The sequence below is a fragment of the Eptesicus fuscus genome, chromosome 11, assembly GCF_027574615.1.
Source record: "Eptesicus fuscus isolate TK198812 chromosome 11, DD_ASM_mEF_20220401, whole genome shotgun sequence".
Classification (NCBI taxonomy): Eukaryota; Metazoa; Chordata; class Mammalia; order Chiroptera; family Vespertilionidae; genus Eptesicus; species Eptesicus fuscus.
Genome location: NC_072483.1, coordinates 77,721,045 through 77,743,198, shown reverse-complemented (window position 1 = coordinate 77,743,198; position 22,154 = coordinate 77,721,045). Strand labels below are relative to the sequence as shown.

At 37.7% G+C, this 22,154-nt stretch overlaps 1 protein-coding gene across 1 annotated transcript in view; it reads right to left on the bottom strand.

Annotated features, from left to right (window-relative positions):
• The window catches only part of ERBB4 (erb-b2 receptor tyrosine kinase 4), a 931,393-nt gene that overhangs the window by 250,149 nt on the left and 659,090 nt on the right, over positions 1-22,154 (bottom strand). Inside the window, exons 6-9 of the mRNA XM_008145201.3 lie at positions 9,053-9,171; positions 6,140-6,281; positions 1,834-1,947; positions 335-461 (exon numbers count right to left, since the gene is read on the bottom strand). Coding sequence (XP_008143423.2) covers positions 335-461; positions 1,834-1,947; positions 6,140-6,281; positions 9,053-9,171 — 502 coding nt within the window. The remainder of the gene's footprint in view (positions 1-334; positions 462-1,833; positions 1,948-6,139; positions 6,282-9,052; positions 9,172-22,154) is intronic.

Genomic DNA, 22,154 nt, shown 5'->3' with positions numbered 1-22,154 from the left:
TTCACCCATTGATATTGTTTCCCTAATCATATCTGAAGATATGCCAAACTTACTGAAATCTAAGGATTTAATGAAAATGTCCTGCAAATACATTTTAGCTTGTATATAAATTTATATTTTTAAATCTAACCAGTCACTAATCTCATGATCTGATGCATCCCAAACTTTGGTTTACTATCACTGCTGGTGACGCCTGGCATCCGATTTTGTTGGAGAAGAGCATTAACATGGGTAGAACTCTTCTGGGTCAAAAGATCAAACAGACAAAGCAAAAGACTGTTTTAAGCTTTGTCTACACTTATAAAATAATTTTCTGCAAACATTTAATACTAACCCATGAATACCAGTGACAAGGAAGATCAAATTCCCATTGATTTTGGTGCAGTTTATGAATTTGTCGATGTTGCTGGAATCCACGGTCTGCGCTGACATCAGTGATCCCGTGCCGATGCCATCACAAGCTGGAGAAGCAAGAGTCACAGTAGGGAAATTGAGAAACTCTTCTCAGTCAATAAATCATTGCATTTTCATTATAAAAATAACAGTATGTTTTCATTATAAAATAAAAATATTTACCATAGAAATACATTGCTTTCTAACAAATAAAATAATAATACATTCAAGCAACATTTACTACTTGGCCTGTTTATAAATATTATCCTAGTATTATTGTCTAGTGACCATGACTTATAAGAATTATATTTTATATCAAGACCCTGTATATATGCATAACAGATACAAAACTAAAACAAAACTTTCCACAATAAGTACGTCCTCTTACTACATAAAATCACCTCATTTCTAATCCATCCTAAAATATTTCTTTAAAATACTTTTTAAATGCTGGTCATTTAAATAATTTCATAGCCTAATGATAGTCTACAATCTGCAGTTTTAAAAACACTGGTCCAGTTAAGAATATATATTAAACAGAATACTAATGATGTGAGTTGAGTTAAATTAAGTATTACCTGTGCCTTCTGAAGGCTGTACTTAAAAAGAAGAAGAAAAAAAAACCCAACACAAAACACTTGTGTGTTTGTGTGTGTGGGAGAGAGAGAAAGAGAGAGGGAGAGAGGGAGGGAGGGAGGGAGGAAGAGAGAGAGGGAGAGAGAGAGAGAGAGAGAGAGAGAGAGAGAGAGAGAGAGAGAGAGAATGTAGTCTAATAGTAAGTCTTAAGTTTGTCCTTTTAAGACTTTAAGGCATTCCTGCTACTTTGAAAAACTCAAAAATATTAGAAAGTTTTGAACTGCACGTTTGTCTGGCTTAACTTAAGTTTCATTCTGGTGAGGAATTTGAGCATCATAGCTGGAAGGTATTTCTTTCTCCACTAAAATTATAGAACATAAATTATATGTGTTTATTTAACACTTATGGTAAACATCTTTGTCATTTTATATATTTTATCTTTCAAAATATTTTTAAGACCTTGAGAATAAATGTCACATTGCATTTCTCTTTGTGCCCCTTTTTATGCATAGCAGATCATTTTGCATACATTGGCAAGCAACTAATATGTGTTCATGATGCTAAAATAATTGTGTAAACACTTGTTTGGCTCCTAATTTCTAAGATTTGCTGCATATAGAAGAAAATGCAACATTTTTCTGAGTTCCTATCAAACTTAACTCTGAGTTTTATCTGGACCATTCTGGCTTATATCATTCAAAATCAGTAATAGACACTGTTACAATAATAGATACTTTGGGGAACTGTTCAAAGTTATGGACAGTTGTGGGGGGGTAGGTTTGGTTGTGGGAGTGGTGTGTTGTGAGAGGCCCCATTAAAGCACACAGGAAAACTTTGTTGTAGTCCCCCTCAGCTATCACTCACCTTTTGGGCAAATATCAGTGCAAGGTTTGCACATTTTAATCCCATTTTCCTCCACTTCCATCTTGGAACTTGGGCAGGCACGCACACAAGAACTGGAATCGACCACAAAGTTATCTGATAAAAAAGGTAAAATTAGCAATAATGTGCATGTTCTGCAAACAAGTTTACAAGGAGCTATTTTCGGGTGTGAACATAATTAAGCATTTTTGATAGTATAAATGTCTGTTTCCCTAAAACACCTGTTTAAATATCTCAACCTGAAACAGCACCCAGGACCATCCACATTCGAATCTGAGGCCCGCGTGTATTAGCAACACCTAGGACTTGCTTGACTGAGCTCCACAGCCCGAACTGCCCCTAAGATAGAGCACATTTCCTTTATAGACTTAGGAAACTACATGACATTTAGTTTGTGTTTTTCAATAGTTCCACTTCATTTCAGGTCATGATGCCAGTCTGAAGTCTAAAATACTTCAAGTCACAGGAAGCACAAATAAAGCTGGAGTTAAACTGCCTTGGATCAAGAGAGTGCACTTCAGATCCCGGAAGAAATGTTTAAAAAGTGTTCGATCTTTCAGTGGAGAGCCACAGAAACTGTCCCGTAGCTGGACATGATGAAACAAAATGAAAGCTTAAAGGGCACGACTTAAGAAAGGTATACAAAATAGACCAAGAAGATCTAATGGCCTGAAACATGGGTAAACTGTTTAGGGGTCCAGGGATATGGAATATGCCAGAACATTCTCCCTCAAGGAAAGGTCACAGTATTGCATTTTGAGTTTGGGGTGTTTTTTGTTTGTTTGTTTTTTGTTTTGTTTTGTTTTTAAATATATTTTTATTGATTTCAGAGAGGAAGGGAGAGGGAGAGGGAGAAGGAGAGAAGATAGAAACATCAATGATGAGAGAGAATCATTGATTGGCTGCCTCCTGCACGCACCCCGTGGGGATTGAGCCCGCAACCTGGTCACGTGCCCTTGACTGGAATTGAACCTGGGACCCTTCAGTCCACAAGCTGATGCTCTCTCCACTGAGCCAAACCAGCGAGGGCTTAAGTTTGGGTTTTAAAGGCAGCATCCTTCCATGTCTGTGAATACAGCTGCTGGCTCAGTGGTCAGTGATATGGGAGGTTTCTGGCCTTCAAGGGGACCCAGAGCACAGAAGGCATATGGTGCAGGTCCAGGCTGGGGGGTAAGTAGCACTGCTACTTGGGTAAAATCTAAGAGGAAGTATGATATTAGAAGTATCTATAGATGCCATGTGGAGTTATGGCAATTTATAATTAGGAAATCACAAGAGACCGCTAGGATTCTAGAACTCAGCCACACCATCTACAGCATAAAATTATATGCCACTTAATAAACAGCACCTGGGTCAGGGAAGAGACAGAGTACCTAACCATGGGTCACTAATTGACCTGGTAGCCAGACTTTCCCTTAATAAACAGAGTTTGTTAGAATCATGATGTCATCATGTTTGACAGACCCCACAGAAATCCACAGGAAGATGGAGTCAGTATATTTGGGATTGGATGTGACCTCCAGCAGACACACAAGTAAAGTACGTAAGCAGTTGGTCCAGACCTCCACATCGTCCCCCATTGTGCTGGCACTGCCCACTCCGGTCACACCTACAGCTGAGTGAGGAGGAAGACAGGGCTCTTATGACAAGCTGATGGAGGAGGAAAAACACTAAGCTTGGTATGCGTGTGCGTGTGCAAGCAGGTGAAATTGGTGGCAGCTGCCCTGTGGCCTCTCTAAGGAGTGGACTTGAAAGGTAGTCAAATGATCATTTTCTTTGTGTGGAAGTGACCTAAGCTTAGAATAAACATGATCTCATGAGTAGTGGCTTGCCCTGGGAAAAGAAATCCTGGAAATTCTGGAAGTGAAGGGAGTCTGGAGTAGATGGTTATATATATGAATCCATGAGAGTGGGCAGAATGCCTGAAGACACTTGTATTCCAAGTTACCACCCACTAGAGGGCACCCATCACAAAAGGAGGCACTCAGGTGGCTGCATCACAGCCTGATGACACTTGCCTTCCTTCCGCCATAGGACTTGATTTCTAGAACACTCCTTAACAACCTAAACTCTATCTCAGGACAACCCAACCTGATGCAGGTGCAGGTCCTGTATAATACGCACCCATCCTTTCTGTAAGGCCTTTAGGAATATCCCTTATTCCACATTTTTGCAGCAATTTATGCCACAAAGAATAAATAAAGATTATAAATAGCTTGGTGTCAAATTCAGGTTCAGGTTCTTCAGCCAAATGGGTTTGTTATTTGGAATTTTGGGGTTTCAGAACTCTGGATTAGGGATTGCAGAGCAGTATTTAGAAGCTAAACATCGCTCCCTTCCCCCCACCCCTCCAGTTTAGCAACCATGCCTTATGAGCAAAGTCCACCAAAGATTTGAATTTTAAATAAATGCTGAAGTGTTGTTTTTTTTTTAATATATTTTTATTGACTTCAGAGAGGAAGGGAGAGGGAGAGAGAGAATGTTTGACTGGCTGCCTCCTGCATGCCCTCTACTGGGGATTGAGCCTGCAACCCCAGGCATGTGCCCTTGACCAGAATCAAACCCAGGACCCTTCAGTCTGCGGGCCCACACTCTATCCACTGAGTCAAACCGGCTCCGGCTGAACTGTTAAATTAGTCTGTAATTGGTAGATCTAAGCTAATCTGAAAAAGGAAGTGTTTGAGATACCATTATCTAAGGTAGCTGGGCATGTAATTTCACCAAATAGTTCTCAGCATTTAGCCACTTGCCAAAATTTACAAGTTAAGAGCCTTCAGATGAGCCACTGTAAAGGATATAGTAAAGAAAGGGAATTCCAGAGCCCAGATTTTCATGGTAACTCTTCCAGCCCACCCCCTGGGCCTCAAACTCAGGACTTGAGTAAAAGGTAATGTATCAAAAATCACCCCAAAAGCATAGTTTTGACTGTCTTTGGGCAGAGGCATCATCATTTGAAGGTAGTAGAACAGAAAAACATTTGTCTAAGAAAAGGAAAAAGTTCATCATCAAGCCCCATCCTATAATACTTTCAAGACCCCTATTTTGCAGGGATACTAGATGGTGAGATACAGAGTAACTTTAAATAAGAGGTTATTAGGTCAAGAATGTAAGTTTGAATATTAAAGTACTTAAAATGGAAAAATCTCTACTGACCTAGAGTTAGTGTGTCTGTTACTTTAAAATCCTAATTCAGAGGCATACTAAATATATATATATATATACACATACATATATATGTATATATGTACATATACATATATATGTATATATGCATAATGATTCATTTAATGAATATAAAATATTTAATAATAACTAGAATTGTCATTGTATTCAAAACTTGTTTTTATATACTATCTCTCTGATCCTTTTTCCCTCTCCCTTTGATACTTATAATGACTCTGAGAACGAGAGGAAAGATATGATTATTACCATCAGCATCTTAGAGAGGAGGAACTAAAACAAAAACAAAAACACACAAAAAACCTAAGTTCACTTAGAATCACATGGCGAAAAGTGGGCAAAGCCAGAAGCCATAGCCACTCTGACCCCATGTCACACTACCTCTACCATCACATGCACAAAGCCAAGAAAACCATAATGTCTCAGCAGTGTAGACTGTAAAGCCTTCTTCTTCTAAATGAATATGTGAACAAATGTGGTGATTTTTCAACTTTTCCATCAAATAAAACATTGAAAAAATATCCCATTTGGTCACTCCAAGCAAAGAAACATACTCAAGCAGATATCAGGACGCATTTTAGTGAATTATTGATGAAAGTTAAGTTGGTCACCTTACATCCCCAGGATGAATTATCAATTTGGTGAAGATCTCTTAGTGTGCCCTTCTTATCTACTGTTATTGTTTACTATGATTTGATATTAAAACTATAATGCTATATGTTCTATTACAAATAAGTAATCAGAAATAATTTTAGGTAAAAATTAATTGGTATTAGAAGCATACTCCATTCATTACATAGCTTGCTGCCCCAAAACTAATCACTCCTCTGAGAAACAGCATCATGTGTAAGAGCAATGCTGTACAGTGAAAATAATGAGTTTGGAAGTCAATGAGACCACACTCTTACCTCAAACATACCACTTCTGTTCTGAGACTTCGGACCGATCACTTTAATTTAAATTTCTTTATCTTTGAAATGGTAGTAATAGTCCCCATACCCAAGTAATTCATGATATGACAAATTTTAAGTTAGAATAAATTTACATGAAATTATTTTGTTTTTAAATAATGATGTAATTGATTTGGCTATTCTTATCCTCTACTTACGTGGGCATTTCTTGACACAAAATGCTCCATATGTGTACTTCGCATTGAAGTTATGCTCCAGTTGAAAGGTGGTTGGATTGTAGACAAAAGTTTGGGGACACTGAGTCACACACGCTCCACTGTCATTGAAATTCATGCAGGCCTGCAACATAGCAAGTATTAATTTCATTTAAAAATAATCTTAATACTACTTTATTAAAGGAATAGTTTTTAAAGAAGTTTGTGTACTTTACTAAGAATATATCAATTTCATAAAAACTGTAAATTTTGATAATTTCATAGTCATTAGTGCTTAATTTTAATTTCAAATTTGCTTAGGACTTCTACAATTCTACAAAACTGTTTTTCCAATGTTGGTAAATATACCATCTATAATTTATTGATGTTCAAATTGTTTAGCATCTGTCCACTAATTTATACATTTTCATTTACTTTAAATTATTAAAATTAGCTAATAGTGAAAAATTATTAAGCTCGCACTGATTCAAAGGGTTTATGTTGAGTCTTAGAGTCTAGCACTAATAACGAAATTCCCAGTTCTACAGGGGATTTCGTTATTAGTGCTAGACACTTTTTAAAAAATATTTTTATTGTTTTCAGAGAGGAAGAGCGAGACAGAAACATCAATATTGAGAGAGAATCATTAATTGGCTGCCTCCTGCACTTCCCCTACTGGGGACTGAGCCCGCAACCCAGGCATGTGCTCTTGGCCTGAGACCCTTCAGTCCACAGTCTGACTCTCTATCCACTGAGCCATACCAGTTAGGGCCAGGTTAGACTATTCGTAAAGCTAGTGTTTGGAGAGTTCAGTGCCTTAAGTGACATTCATGTTCACTGTATAGTGAGAAAACACATGGTAGCTCATTACATTGAACTCAAAGAAAGACTCTCGCAGGTGACTGGTCAAAGAGTAAATGGAGGGGTATTTAATGCCAAATTGAATAATATGATGCTATTTCCTGTATGATCTTTTTCACAATGCCACACAACTTGGTACAAGCTACCAATTCAAGTAAAACAATTAATTTCCACTGGCATATATTAAAATCTAAATTTGTTAAATTGTTCAAATGCCTTTAAGAATAATTAAAAATAAATTTACTACCCAAAAGTGAGGTATTTATTACAAAAATGGAATATAATGACATAAAAACATGTGATTAACAAAGAGTGGATGAACTAAATCTCTTAATTAAAATACATTAAACCTCCTTAGGAATAATTTAGGCCTTGCAAAGCAGGCTAATGTGAACTCAAATAGTATTTTACAGTCATCATAAATTGTATGTATGATTATTAATAAGCACTAATTTATTCTGTTTCCTCAAAACATTTTCTTCATCAATTGTTGTTTTAGCAAGCACTTTATCACCAACATGACAATTCCCTGATGATGGTCTACTAGATGCATAATCAGAACAAGAATCACTGATGATACATTATTCACTGAGCTGACACTTTCCAGGAAGAATCTATTAAAAACCAATCTAGAAAACTCAGTAAGTTTTAATTTATGGCTATAAAACTTCATGTGTCCTCATAATTGCTTTACTAACATACTTTATGAGATGTTGTGCACAGATTGCTTAGCAACAAAGGAACATAAGCCAGAGGAACGCGACAAACACAACAACATCGCTTACACTCAGGCCTTGATCTGGCATTCCTGAGCATCCTGTAGCCAATGCCAAAGTGGAATCACGGGGCCATTCCATAAAAAATGCAATAAAAATTCCGAAGCTCTCTTGGCACTCTGCTTATCATGGCAATGGGACCATGAACAAAAACAGAGTGAAAGCTATGACTATTGGTGTTTTATTGTCGTTACTGTTTTGGAATTGTGAACCCAATGCTTGTTTAGCGTCCTCCAGATCCTGTTTCCATCCCATGTCTGGAGACAAGCAAATGAAAAGGGACTCAATCCAAGACCTGCTGAGGAGCTGCTCTAAATTTTTAATATTTTAATATTCTCTTCTTCCTCGTGACTCACTTCCTCTGCAATACAGACTTTGTTCACTGTAGAATCAGGGTAGACAAGTTAAATTTTTTTGTGACATTAAAAAAAATTCACAAGTGACCATAGCATAAGAGCTGCAGTTTCTATTCTGCTTATTTTTCAGAATTAAGTGCCAATTTGAAAAAAAAAATTACTCAATTCTAAATATATATGTGTGTTCTCTGAATATTTGAGAAGGGGTAACAAGAAAATAAATTCCTGGGTTTATTTTTACCAACAAAAACAACTTATGAGTCAGCTTAAAGTGTTCTGTGTGTGTATGAAATTGCATTAACTATAGCTCACAGAATTGCTTGTGTGTATTCAAAAGAACAGAAAGAACTGTATCTGAGCTATCAAAATATAATTAAAAGTGTCCCCAACAAGTGGTACATGTTAATTTTAAGAATGTAAAAGTATCCTCTTCTAAAATAAAAATCACACAGATTAGCAATGTAAAACGCTTCAAGTGTGTATTTGTAAATCTCATAAATTTTGAATAATATCCATTTGTAAACAACATAAACTAAAAATGCTTAAATTTATAAACATATCTTAAACTCATATTTAAGAAATAAAATCCAAGTGCCTCCACTCAGAAACTCAATGATACAACAACATAAAGAGGTAATCACTATAAATTTTGGGAAAATGCTATTAGTTTTTAAAAGATGTTTCAATATGCTCTCCTTCAATTCTCTAATAAATCTCACTGGTAATATAAATTGCAACAGAAAAACATAACGGACAATCCTAGTTCATCAACTGCCACCCAGTGAATGCATGACTTGTAGGAAGGCAGGTAATCGTTCTTAATCCTAAAATGGTTAAATGAGATCTTTTTCAATGAGGTGTTAAGGATTCGAGGTGCCTGAGTCAAACCAAGAAGGGCGGGGAAAAAGAGCACCCAGACTTACAAAGCAGTCGGTGTCCTTCGGACCTGAGCAGCCTCCAGCACACTCTCGATGACAGCAGTCACTGACATAGGGTCCGTAGCATCTGCCGTCACATTGTTCTGCACACACCGTCCTTGTCACTGCAGAAGACAGATATGAAGCCTGGTCAAATCAGCCACCAAGGGAAGCATCTAAGGGGACTTGGAGTAAGTAGCTGGGAAAAGCTGGCCTCTAGAATATCCATTGACCCACCATTGACTCCATTCAGCCAACACATGCTGAAAGAAGTCTGCAACAGATCAAAATTACTGCACAAAAATCTTCAAAATTAACACATAATTTATAGATTATTTCTTGTGCAAACAAATACTATTGTGATTTACTAAAACCATACAATTTAACAGGAGAGAATCGAGTTTGAAATAACTGAATGAGGCACTCTAGTAGGTTACGAAAGATGGAATCAATTCCCACTGGGCACAGTTAGGTCCTATGGCAGGTGTCCCCAAAAATAAACCTGAGGATTTTATCAGTCAGTGAAAAAAGAAAAATATAAATCTTTCCATGATCCAAATTATATCTTACATGATTCATATCAGATAGACAGATGGATATACAGATGAAATGAGAGAGGGAGAGAGAGAGAGAGAAAAAGAGAGAGAGAATTAAGCAATAGTAGCACAACTCTTTCTATTCCTGAGCTATCAGTGAAATTTCTACTGAGAGTCTTCAAAAAGAGGAACCCATGTAAGGAACAGAGCAATATTCTCAAAGGAAGGGATGGAGAGAAAGAAAGAAGAAGGTAAGAAAGAAAAACGGGAGTGAGGGAGTACAGGAGGAAGAAGACACATTCACACTAAACACAACAAAAACTTCCACTGGTCTTTTTTTATAACACCCTTTAATACAGGCTGGCAGAATCCTACAGGTACACTTTAGTAGAATCAGTGCTATAAACTGGGCTTCAACATTATGGTATTGAGTAAAATAATTCTGCTTATCTCACTTATTAAAGAGATATTTTAAAGTATTTTGGAGAACTAAATTTTATAGGATACTAGAGGCCTGGTGCATGACATTTGTGCATGGGGGTGTGGGGTGGAGCATCCCTCAGCCCAGCCTGCACCCTCTCCAATCTGGGACCCCTTGAGAGATGTCCAACTGCCCGTATAGGCCCAATCCCACTGGAAGTCAGACATCCCTCTCACAATCCAGGACTGCTGGCTCCCAACAGCTCGCCTGCCTGCCTGCCTGATTGCCCCTAACCGCTTCTGCCTGCCAGCCTGATCACCCCCTAACCACTCTCCTGCCAGCCTGATCGACACCTAACTGCTCCCCTGCCAGCCGATTTTCCCTAACTGCCCTCCCCTGTGGGCCATCTTGTGGTGGCCATCTTGTGTCCACATGGGGATAGCCATCTTTGACCACATGGGGGCGGCCATCTTGTGTGTTGGAGTGATGGTCAATATGCATATTACCTCTTTATTACATAGGATGTGTAGCATGTCACTTCTTGATTTCTGTATTTCCATTTTAGCCTTGTGTCTTCCTACCTCTTTCACTAGTTATTCAAAGCTTCCTTCACTGCTTCGAAAGCAAAGCACAACTCCTTAAACGTTAGTATTCCTCAGAATTGGTTGTGGTTGATCTTGGCAATTTTCTTGGGCTATGGGCTCATGCCTGAATGAAATCATTCATATTTTACTTTGCATACTACCTATAGGGAGATTACTTTCAGATTCAGATCTGAATTTTCTATTGAGCTACAGCATGCATCTCTCTCTTTTATTTCTCTTCCTCTCTCCATCCCTCCCTTCTGTCCCTTCCTTCTTTCCAGCATTTTTGTTATAGCATCAATCACCATCTAATATATTTTACAACTCATTTGTTTGCTAGTGTATTCTAATGTCTACTTGGCATTCATGTACTTTTTATTAATATTTTATATACGTTATACAACATATATTACTTCTACATTATACAGTATATGAAATATACCCAAAAAAATTATATTATATATACATTAATGTTCCTACATTTTACCCAAGTGGTATATTTATTTAGATGTCCTAATTTGTAAACCATACCATATAAAGAAAACACTTATATTTCATATTATATTTAAATAACAAGTTTAAATATAATTCCTCTTTCTTATTTAAAAAGGCTTTTTTTGATGTACCAAGAGCTGCTAATTAAAACAGCAGATAAATGTTAAGTAACCAAATTACTAGATTTGAAATAAGTTTTATCACAGGGTTGTCTATTAATTTGCTTTTAGTAAAAAGGAATTGCTCAGCTGGAAAATAACATGAAGTGAGTCAGCAATCATATCCTATATTTTAATCCAAGTCATGTACATTGCAGTGTTAATCTTTATTTTTAACTCTATAGTGATTAAAGGTAACTTTACAAAATGCCTTTCTCTTTATTTATATGCTTTGCTTGGTCTCTCCCACAAAATGAGGAAATTAGTGTAGATAATATTTATAAAGATAATTAACCATACATTTATTTTAAAATTATTTATTAAATGTTTATATTAAGATTATTACAGCCGAAACCGGTTTGGCTCAGTGGATAGAGCGTCGGTCTGCGGACTGGAAGGTCCCAGGTTCGATTCCGGTCAAGGGCATGTACATTGGTTGCGGGCACATCCCCCGGTGGGGGGTGTGCAGGAGGCAGCTGGTCTATGTCTCTCTCTCATCGATGTTTCTAGCTCTCTATCCCTCTCCCTTCCTCTCTGTGAAAAATCAATAAAATATATTTAAAAAAAAAAAAAGATTATTACAATGAGTACACTATTTAAATATGAAAATAATATGCTATGATTATAATCTAAGAGTACAATCTTATTTTCTATAATAATATTATACTGTGGAACTTTTAAAATATGTGTTTTAAATAATTACACCATATGTATTGTTGAGTCATCTTTAAATTTTTCAAAACAGCTATTTATTTTATATAGTGGTCATATATGTCATATTTTTAGGACATTTTGATCTTAGATATGCCATTCCATTTGATGGACATGCAAAGGAATATCTCTCTAAGTCATTACCTTTAAATGTTTTAATTTAAGCTATTAAAAGATAATGAAATTACTTTATTTGCTTGAAATAAAGGATTTGCTTCAAAACCAATCTAGCATTGATTTTAAAAATAAAAAGTGAGATACATTTAACACTAAAAATAGCACTTTTTGGCATCATGGTTTTCACATGCCTTAATACCAACTGAAAATTCAGCCTGGCTGGTGTTGCTCAATGATTGAGCGTAGATCTATGAACCAGGAAGGAGGTCACTATTTGATTCCAGGTCAGGGACATGCCCAAGTTGGGGGCTTGATCCCCAGTGTGGGATGTGCAGGAGGCAGCTGATATTTGAGTATCTTTCATCATTGTTGTTTTTATCTCCCTCTCCCTTCCTCTCTGAAATCAATAAAAAATATTTTTTTTTAAAAAAAGGAAGTTCAATAAACATGAAACATATTTTGGAAGTGTTTGCTTGACATATATAATATAGTGTAGATAATATTTATAAATATTAAGCAAAAAGGACAAAATACGTTTAATCTCTAAACAGTGATGTGACATAGTTAAGAAACATTTCTTCGCATTATGTGAGGTTTGTTTTTAGAAAGAAAACATTCTCTCTGTAAAATCCATTTAAGGGCATTAGTTGATTAATAAACATTACTTACTATGAATTAAACACATCAAACTATACTCATATTTTATTATGACAGAAACAAAACAAAAATAGTTCCTGAAATCAATGAGATAACTCACTTAGCCTCCATGGGAACATTAACTTATAATTGCTTTGGTTATATTAATTTCTATCCTTGCTTGAATATTAATTCATTAGCGTTTTCCCTGTATTTTACTAACATTTATAAATTGCTTCATTGGGTACATTAAAATATTTTGGTCAAATATTAACGAGCTTAGTCATTGGTGATACATCACTAACTGTGATTGTTTAATACGAAGGATAAAACCTGGGAAGTTAAATGTTTATTGTATTAGGGTGAGTAAACTTGACATTGGGAATGGGGATTCATTCAAAATTTCCATGAGAATCATATGTGTAATGTTTAAATACCAAATATCCCACAGTTAGGGGGTACTATTGAGAGACTATCATCTCAAACTGTTACTGCTACTTGTAGTCCCAAGGAGAATAACCGGGCACCTCTGTGTACCCAGTGCCATGGAGACACTAGGAAGATTTAAAGTAAAGATGCATGCCCTCCTCCTACATTGATTCAGCCAGTCTGAGGAAGGGGCCAGAAAATTCATTTTTTTATTGGGAGCCCATGTTTTCAGAAGTAGACTTTATAAACCAACATTTCAAAATCTTTATTCTACGACTCTTTCTTCTTATTCATGAGAAGACATCCATGAAGGGTAAAATATTTGTTTAGATGGAAATGGGTCTTGAACTGCATGGCTGCTTCCTATCTCAATTAGATTGCAGACTAACTAAACCAATAATTGTTGCCACACACAGTAAGGTCTCAGGATGTATAAGGCTATCTCCTGATTTGGATAAGAAAATAAATTTTTACTGTAAGGATTTATCAATTATTTTAACCAGCAACATAAGGTCTAACATATTGGGGGTGGGAGGGGAGGCTCTCAGAGAATTTATTTAATTCAAAATATTGAATTTAGCCAAGCAGGATTATAAAAAAGTAATTGGGCCTTCCAAACTACCACAATCATACCCAGTTTCACATCACAGAAGAAAATGTAGCTGCTTATCTTCTACACCTCATTCCTAATCAGTCGGTGAAAGCGACCTTAAAGAAATTGGCTAAGGCATACCAGGAGGTATACACTTCCACAGGTAACATAAACCACTCAAGAGCATTAACCACTATAGTTCAACTGAAAAAAAAATGTGGCAAACACATGCAAAGCCCTTATTGAAATTGACATTCAGAGTCAGTTAATTAAAATATGCCCAAAATTTAGCAGCTAATAATCAGGTAAATTATTTGTCCCAGATAAATCCCTAATGATCTATGGGCTATGACATGATAATATTGTTAGTTGTGTCAAATAGGAAAGGAATCTTGCCTCATCTATTCTTTATCACCAGCTGCCTTATTCATCTATTTAATGAAGTTTTATTTAATATATTTTTTAAAGACATGTGAGTCAGGATTTAAAAAAAAATATTGCCTCTTACAATAACTTTAAAACTATTCTTGAATGTGAGCATAAATTTTTTACGTATCTCATAGGACCGTATATGCAGGTTTTAGGATAATAAAAGAAGTGCATAAATCTGAATAAGAAAATAAGGTGTTTTTAAAATGTTTTTTACATGTGAATTGAAGACTACACCTTACAGTACATATATAAGTGATACATTGGAGATAAAGTAATAAAAAAAATGGAATCATCATATTATGGACCCCTCACAAACCAAGAAATGAGAAAACATTGCCTTCAACTTTTCAAAATCACCTCTCATTATAATAGACCACACATCTCTGCATCCAGACTTGGTGGAAAACACAGACACACACACACACACACACACACACACACAATTTCTTATCCTAGTTCTCTATCCAAAATATTCATAGATGGGAATAAAGATAATCTCTCTTTCTCAATAGGAAATCTGTTTTATTCAGTGATTAAAATAATCATAAACTATTAATATGGAAAATACACAGCCTCACATCAGGTAAGCAATGGATAAATATTTGAACTAATGAATGTTATCTATTCTAAATATATCAATTTATTGATGAGGAAAATGAAAGTGAAACAAACTATGGGAAAATCCAAAATAATGTCCATACATCTCTAAGAGATCTCATAACCACTTCAGGTTTTCCAAGCAGTTTATTAACATAACAGCAAAGCATAGCCTATCTAATAAACAGGAAATATGCAAACTGACCATCACTCCACCACAAAGATGGTGGCACCCAGTTGTCTCAGCCTTACCAGAGTCCCCCAGTCCCGGGGGGGGGGGGGGGGCGGCCACTGAGAGCGGGCAGCATGAGTGACCTGGCGGAATGCTTGCTTCATCGCCACAACTAAAAGGCAAGCGTTCCACCCCAGCCGCGGAGGGCATCTGGGCAGCGGGCACAGAGCAGCTGGGCGGGCGGGGGCACACTTGCGTGGCCGGGCATGGAAAGCTTGCGTCGTCACCCCGGCAACTAGGTAAGTGTTCTACGCCTGGCCGTGGGGGGGCTATGGCCGGGGAAGGCAGTTGGGGGCCATCAGGCCAGCTGGGGAGGGCAGTTGGGGGCCATCAGGCCAGCTGGGGAGGGCAGTTGAGGGCCATGAGGCCAGCCATGGAGGGCAGTTGGGGGCCATCAAGCCAGCTGGGGAGGGCAGGTGTGGGGCATGAGGCCAGCAAGGGAGGGCTTTTGGAGGCCATGAGGCTGGCAGGGGAGGGCAATTGGGGGCCATGAGCCCAGCAGGGAAGGGTATCTGGGGGTGATCAGGCCAGCAGGGGAGGGCAGTTGGGGGCAAGCAGGCTGGCAGGGGGGGTAGTTGGGGGTGAGCAGGCTGGCAGACAGAGTGGTTGGGGTGATCAGGAAGGCAGGCAGGTGAGCAGTTAGGAGCCAGCGATCCTGGATTGCAAGAGGGATGTCTGACTACCAGTTTAGGCCTGATCCCACAGGGACATTCCCCAGCAGTCGGACATCCCCTGAGGGGTCGCAGATTGGAGAGGGTGCAGGCCAGGCTGAGGGACAACTCCCCCCCATGCACGAATTTTGTTCACTGGGCCACTAGTGTTTTTATAATCAGTTTGGGAATTAAAATAAGAAATGATAATGAAATGCAAGAAAAAAATACTTCATTTATAAGCACTAGAAAACTGAAAGTTAGTTATACTCAACTACATTATTGTGCTCCGTTCTGACATCAAATGTTTGTTTTTCTTCATCAAAATCTAAACTCATTCACTTTGTTTCTATCTCAAGATAAAAGGAATGTTCTTTTTTCTGCTTTAGGTTTCTCCTGAGCTCTACATTTCCCCACCCCCCCTAATTTTCAAGTACAATTTTTTGAATTATAAACTATTTATATTCTCTCTTCTAAATCGGCCTCCTTTTTTTTTATGGTGGGACACAAATATTTGATCTTTTTCAAAAACTTTAAAAATCAGCTATTGTGAGAAAAGTAACTAAACCCACCATTAACTTTTCTGCCATCTTCACTAAGCCAATATATCATCAGAAAGATGTAAAACAGCACATTTAGAGCTAAATTTTTTTCTATTACATTTATTATAAAGAGACGGGCCAGACACACCCTGGAGCCCTCTCACAGTCCCTCGCTGGCTGGCCAATCTCCTGCATCCCTCCCTGGCCCCACGCAGGAGCTGCCCCTGGTGGTCAGTGCTCTTCCCCAGGGGGAATGCCACTTAGCCAGAAGCTGGGCTCATGGCTGATGAGTGCAGTGAGCACAGTGAGCACAGTGGCGGTGGTGGAAGCCTCTCCTGCCTCAGCTGCAGGCAGGTGGTAACAAGCAAGGGATTCCAGACTTTGAGAGCCCCGGACTGCTAGAGGGATGTCTAACTGCCGGCTTAGGCCCAATCCCCAGGATGATCAGGCCTAAGGTGTTAGACAGACATCCCCTGAGAGGTTCTTGAACTGCGAGAGGGTGCAGGCCGGGCTGAGGTACCTGCGATGGATAGTCCCCACAGAGGGAGGCCCTGCCCACCCAGCTGGGACTCTGCAATGGATTGCCCCTGCAGAGGGAGCCTGCTGCATCCTGCTGGTTGGTGGCCTGGGCCTCCCTCTGTGGGGCGATCATGGGGCGATGGCGGGGCCCCCAACCAATCGCATCGCATCTGCCTTGGCTGGCCTAGCACCAGTGGGTGTTATAGCATGGTCATCCAGATGGTCGTTCCACTATTCGGCTGTCCAGTCGATTTGCATATTATGCTTTTGTTATTATAGATAAATATTTACAATGATTATGTATAAAAAAAGTCTTATATAGCAAAATGCAGTAGAACAATTGAGCCAAGAATATGAATAGAAAATTTAAGAAAGATATTTAGAAAAGGTTAATGATTATGTAAAAAAACTAGTTGGGCCTCAGTTATAATCCAGGAACTATGAATTAAAACAGGGAAATAAGGGTACTGTGTATATAATTCCTAAATACAAAAGAAATGATATCTAATTTTGATGTGGATAAAACATTGGGAAAACTACTGGTGTGTGTCTAAATAGATACAAGATTTTTGAAGAGCAATTTGTCTCTATCAAATTCATGTATGTAAATTCATGTTGATCAAATACTTCTATTTCTAAGAACCTGACATAAAAAATGGGCACATATGGACAAATATCTCTCTATATAAAAGTGTCCTGCTAAGTGTCCCTCCTACCATCCACTTGGTAGCTACGATGCACACTGACCACCAGACGTTCAATGCAGGAGCTGCTGAGCTGCAGTGACTCAGCAGAGGTGGTTCTCGGGTGACGCACCCCGAAACCAGAGAGGAGGGAGCCTGATTCCTTGTGGGGCCATGTGATTCCACCTTTGGCCATGGGTTATGCTGTTGCTGGGGCACTGTTGGCCCCAAATCTGGTTTACTGCACACTTGTGTTTGCGTTCCACACTCTGTAAGACAGCAGCTTTGCAAAGTGCCCACTCACACTCTGGGTCCCCTCAGGGGATGTCAGAGATTCCCACAGGCCAGGCCGAGGGACCCCACCTGCTGGAGGGACCCCGCAGATGCCCTTGAAGCCATGGTGTCACCCCAGGTGCGGTCTGCCAGGGAGGGACTGCAGGAGGTTGGCTTCAAGGCATATCCAGCCCTTCTTGCCCACCCAGTCCCGCCCCACCAGCCACCTTCTAATTAATTTCTTTTCAATGTGCACAAATCAGTGCACCAGGTCACTAGTATATTTAAAATGTTCATTGGTTGTAACTAAAACTAATACAATGTAATCTAAATGTCCATTAATAAGGAATATTTATGTGAATAAATATACCCATAAACACACATATATATGCCAAACTTGTTACCATATAGTAATCACTTTGTGGAAAAATATAGGGTGGGGCAAAGGTGTTCATTGATGGGAATACATTATTATACTTCAAGTCTATATACTTGAGTTATATGGCCTTAAAAATCTATAATATGAAATAAGCTATATACTTGACAGAGCAAATTAATTATCCCAGTGTTACAGATGAAGAAGTTAACATTTAAAAAATATTTAACTAGCTTATACTGGGTTGCATAACTTATCATTTCCAGACTCCTATATATCTTCACTAATATGTTTACATTAAGAGCCACAAATAATAGGTATCTCAATTTAAAGACCAAATGGGGTGGGGTGGGAGGAAGATAGTTTCAGAAGCTATTTTAAATGTAATATGGAAAAACTAAAATGATCTACACATCTCTGCTTTACATGCTTGAAACATAATTTGTTCTGGAGTAATTTTATGTAACAACACAATTACGAGTGATGAGTAATGAAAACTAAGATATTACTCAAACACACTTCAAATGGTGAAAGCTACAAAAATAAGATTATAGTATACTTAGCACTTTATCAAACCTCATATATGACTGATTTTAACCTATTGATTTTAGAGGAGGACACTGAGACCCAGATGGGGCCAACATTCAAGTCCACAATCTCAGTAATAATAATCTTAAAGTGGAACCACCACACACATGCACTTCAAGTATATGAGGAAGAATGATTTCAAACTATGACTTTTCTTCTCCCAGAACAATTCCAATATTTCTGACTATTCTGCTCAATGTCCTGTCAGTAATCTTTCCAATGTGCTTCATTCACTCTCCAATCTTGCTGATCAGGTAAGATTATCTCCCTGCACCAAACCACAGCTTGCATTTCTGTAGTTAAGTGCCTGATACTAAGCTTTTGATAAAGCCAACCAAGGAGCTGTGTTTGAAGACATCTATCACAAATAAACATATGGTCAGCTATATGACACACTACTATTAAAATACCTAGATAAGAAGCTAGGCCGCCATCCCCACCCATACAATTCCCTTTTTAGAAAGCCCTGGTAACCTAGGTGACTGACAATTTAAGTGACCCCACTTTTTCCTTTCCACACACCAATTCCTGCTCTTACGTTTTAAATTGGCCAAGAAAGAGTGAACCCATGAAACTCTAGGCATCCAAACCTGGATTCCAATAAAGCAGAGTCCCATGTTCACATTCATTCTCTCTCTCTCTCTCTCTCTCTCTCTCTCTCTCTCTCTCTCTCTCTCTTCTCCCCTCCCCCCCATGACCTTTTTGTGTGGCCATTGGGCCATCCCCTCCGGGACCTGGGAATAATAAGCATTATCATTGTCTTATTGAAGTTCCCTGATGGTTGTTGCTGAGGTATGTCTTGCAATCATAATAAGAACCACAAAGTCTGGTCCAGCCACAATGTTGGCTCTGGTTCAAAGAAGTCTGTGAGGGTGGGCCACCAGTAGAACAGGCTGAGGGGAGTGGCTCAGGCATTCCAGTGACTGTATCACTATCAGCAGGCTAAAAGGGACATAAATCAATCCCCCAAACTACCTGTATCTATGTCAGTGTCTCGTCTATGTGTATATGATCTATAGCTCATCAGTGAGTACGCGTACAGGCACACACATGCAAATACCCTTACCATGTAAGAAGCAAGAACAGGTATCATTGTTTTCAATATTTTTATTGTGTTGATAAGAGAACTTGAGGAAACTGAGGGCCTTGAAATTAAGTTTAGAGTTAGAACTACATCTCTAGTCTCCTGATGCCCTTAGTCCAGTATTTTTATTTTTTACCTTTTCAAACATTCCTCATCTTTGTCTTATACCTTTAGACATTTCCAGAGAACAGGCACAACTTTACATATTTGCTTTATATCATTTGAGCCTTTAACATGGCATTAAGCAATCTCTCTTGAATTCAAATGTATTTTATAGAACTTTTAATATAACTATATCTTCTGTAGTTAAAATGAAAAACATCCCATTCTTTTAAATCTTTAAAAAGGTCACCAAATTACAACAAATACAATCAAATCATAGCAATATCAACAGCATAGTAGAAAAAATATTTCTCTTATTTTCTTCAAGCAAATTATTGGATATCTTTTGGAAATGTTTTAGATGGGCATAATTTTAGAAATGTATGCAAGTCATCAGACCATTATAATGTTTCCATTAATTTTTACAACATCTCCAGAAACTACAAACACAAAAAAATGGAAATAAAAAATCAATAAGAAGGCTTATGGACATTTAAAGTTATTAGTAAAATACAAGAGTTTTAATTAAAGCTGTTGACTTTTCACAAAGGCTAGCTGTTATCCTGATTGATTGAGCCTGCTGGCTCAGCTCTTTCCTTTTTCCCCATTGGTTCCCACTTGGCCTTTCTCTGCTGGGATTGGATATTTACCACACCGGCACCTTCTTTTTAAACAGCATTTGTCCCACTAAAAACAATTACATTTTAATTAAATTGTATGTGTATGCATTTATGTGGGTGTCATTCGTTTATTACTATATTTATGATTTCTCATTTTGGTTTTACGACTACTTTTGGAAATTTCATGAAGAAAAGTACATTTCCATTTTGAATTGCTACATTTTCTTGCTTGCTGAAAATTTGAGGACCCGAAATATATAATTATCTTCTCATATTTGTAACATTCCCTTCAAAGAAATTCCGGATATATTTAGAACAAGTAAAAGTATATATGTATCCTTCCTCTAAAGCTTGCCCTGGTAGTAAATAGACTCCACAAGCCAGGCTATGGTGGTTTTGTTTTTGTTTTGTTCCTATGGTTAAACTAAAAGTTTTCATATATTACAACTACTGAAAGTAAATTTGTTTATACATAAATATAATTAATTATTGAGGAAAATGCTCAATACTTTTCTAAATTTTTCCTAGTAAGTTCTATAATATCTGCATAGAAACAATAAGTAACAGGAAGTGCTGTTTGGAACTCATTTCTATTTTGCCAGTACAGTAAAGTGCTCCATTCACCATTATCTACAACAGAACAAATACACTGCTTTTATTAATTTTAAGGCTGTTCTATTTTTAATTTAAAAATATTTTGAGATAATCTAGCTAGAAACAATATTGTAGAAGTAATAGGTGAATTTCACAATGTAGTTTTCCTTTGGTTAAAATGATGAATAGGCTTTAATCAATTTCATAGACATTTCAATGATCAGAGTATATCTTTTCACTCCAGTAGTTGAAACATGCTATTGTCAAATGCACTTACATTTTTCAATTAGTTTCAAGGCAAGAAATATCATATGTAAAACAACTTAGAAGACTGAAGTGTATAGCGAGTAGTAATCAGCAGAGAATATTTTAGTTAAATAACCTTCAGTTGAAGACAATTACAACTACTTTAATGCAAGATGTATGCAAAGATGAGGGGAATCAAACTCTAATGTTTTGATATATTCTCCTCCTTCTAAAAACAAAAATAAAATGCAGTGTCTTAAGGAGGTGACACTGGGTCTCAGAGGACAAAAGGAATGTCTAAAATGAAAATCCACACTGCCTAATAGGTCACTGGAGAGAACTGACCTGATACTGTGTTCAAAGAGAAAAATGGGCTTGTGGTATCTACTTTAAATGAGATAAGTGTGCCTTAGACATCTTGCAGGCACAGAGATAACATTGTTCTTTTAATCGTTATTATTTACTTCTTAAAGCTTAGTCTCTCTCACACCTAAACCTATGTAGCTCAGGACTCAGTTCTTATGACTAGAGAGTTGTCATTCTGACCAGTAAGCCTGCTAAATACAATTCTATAAGCTTCAGAATTGACAGAGCAGATAAGTTTGTCTCCCCTGACATGACTATATTAATCCACCAAATCAATTTACTTAAGGTTAAGCTGTGTTGTGGAGTAATGCGGCCACGATTTAACTGAGCTTACAAGAACTTTCAAATCTGAGTCACTTCTCCACATGTAATGCAGCTCTCAGTACTGAATCACGAGCTCTATGTTGACCTATTGCAACTATGTAAGAAACAGTCTTGTTAGGTTTTTAGAGTCATGATGCTGTAACATCAGAAAGAATTTAAGGAGAATAAATTTTAGTCACTTTAGAAAATCATGAAGTAAAA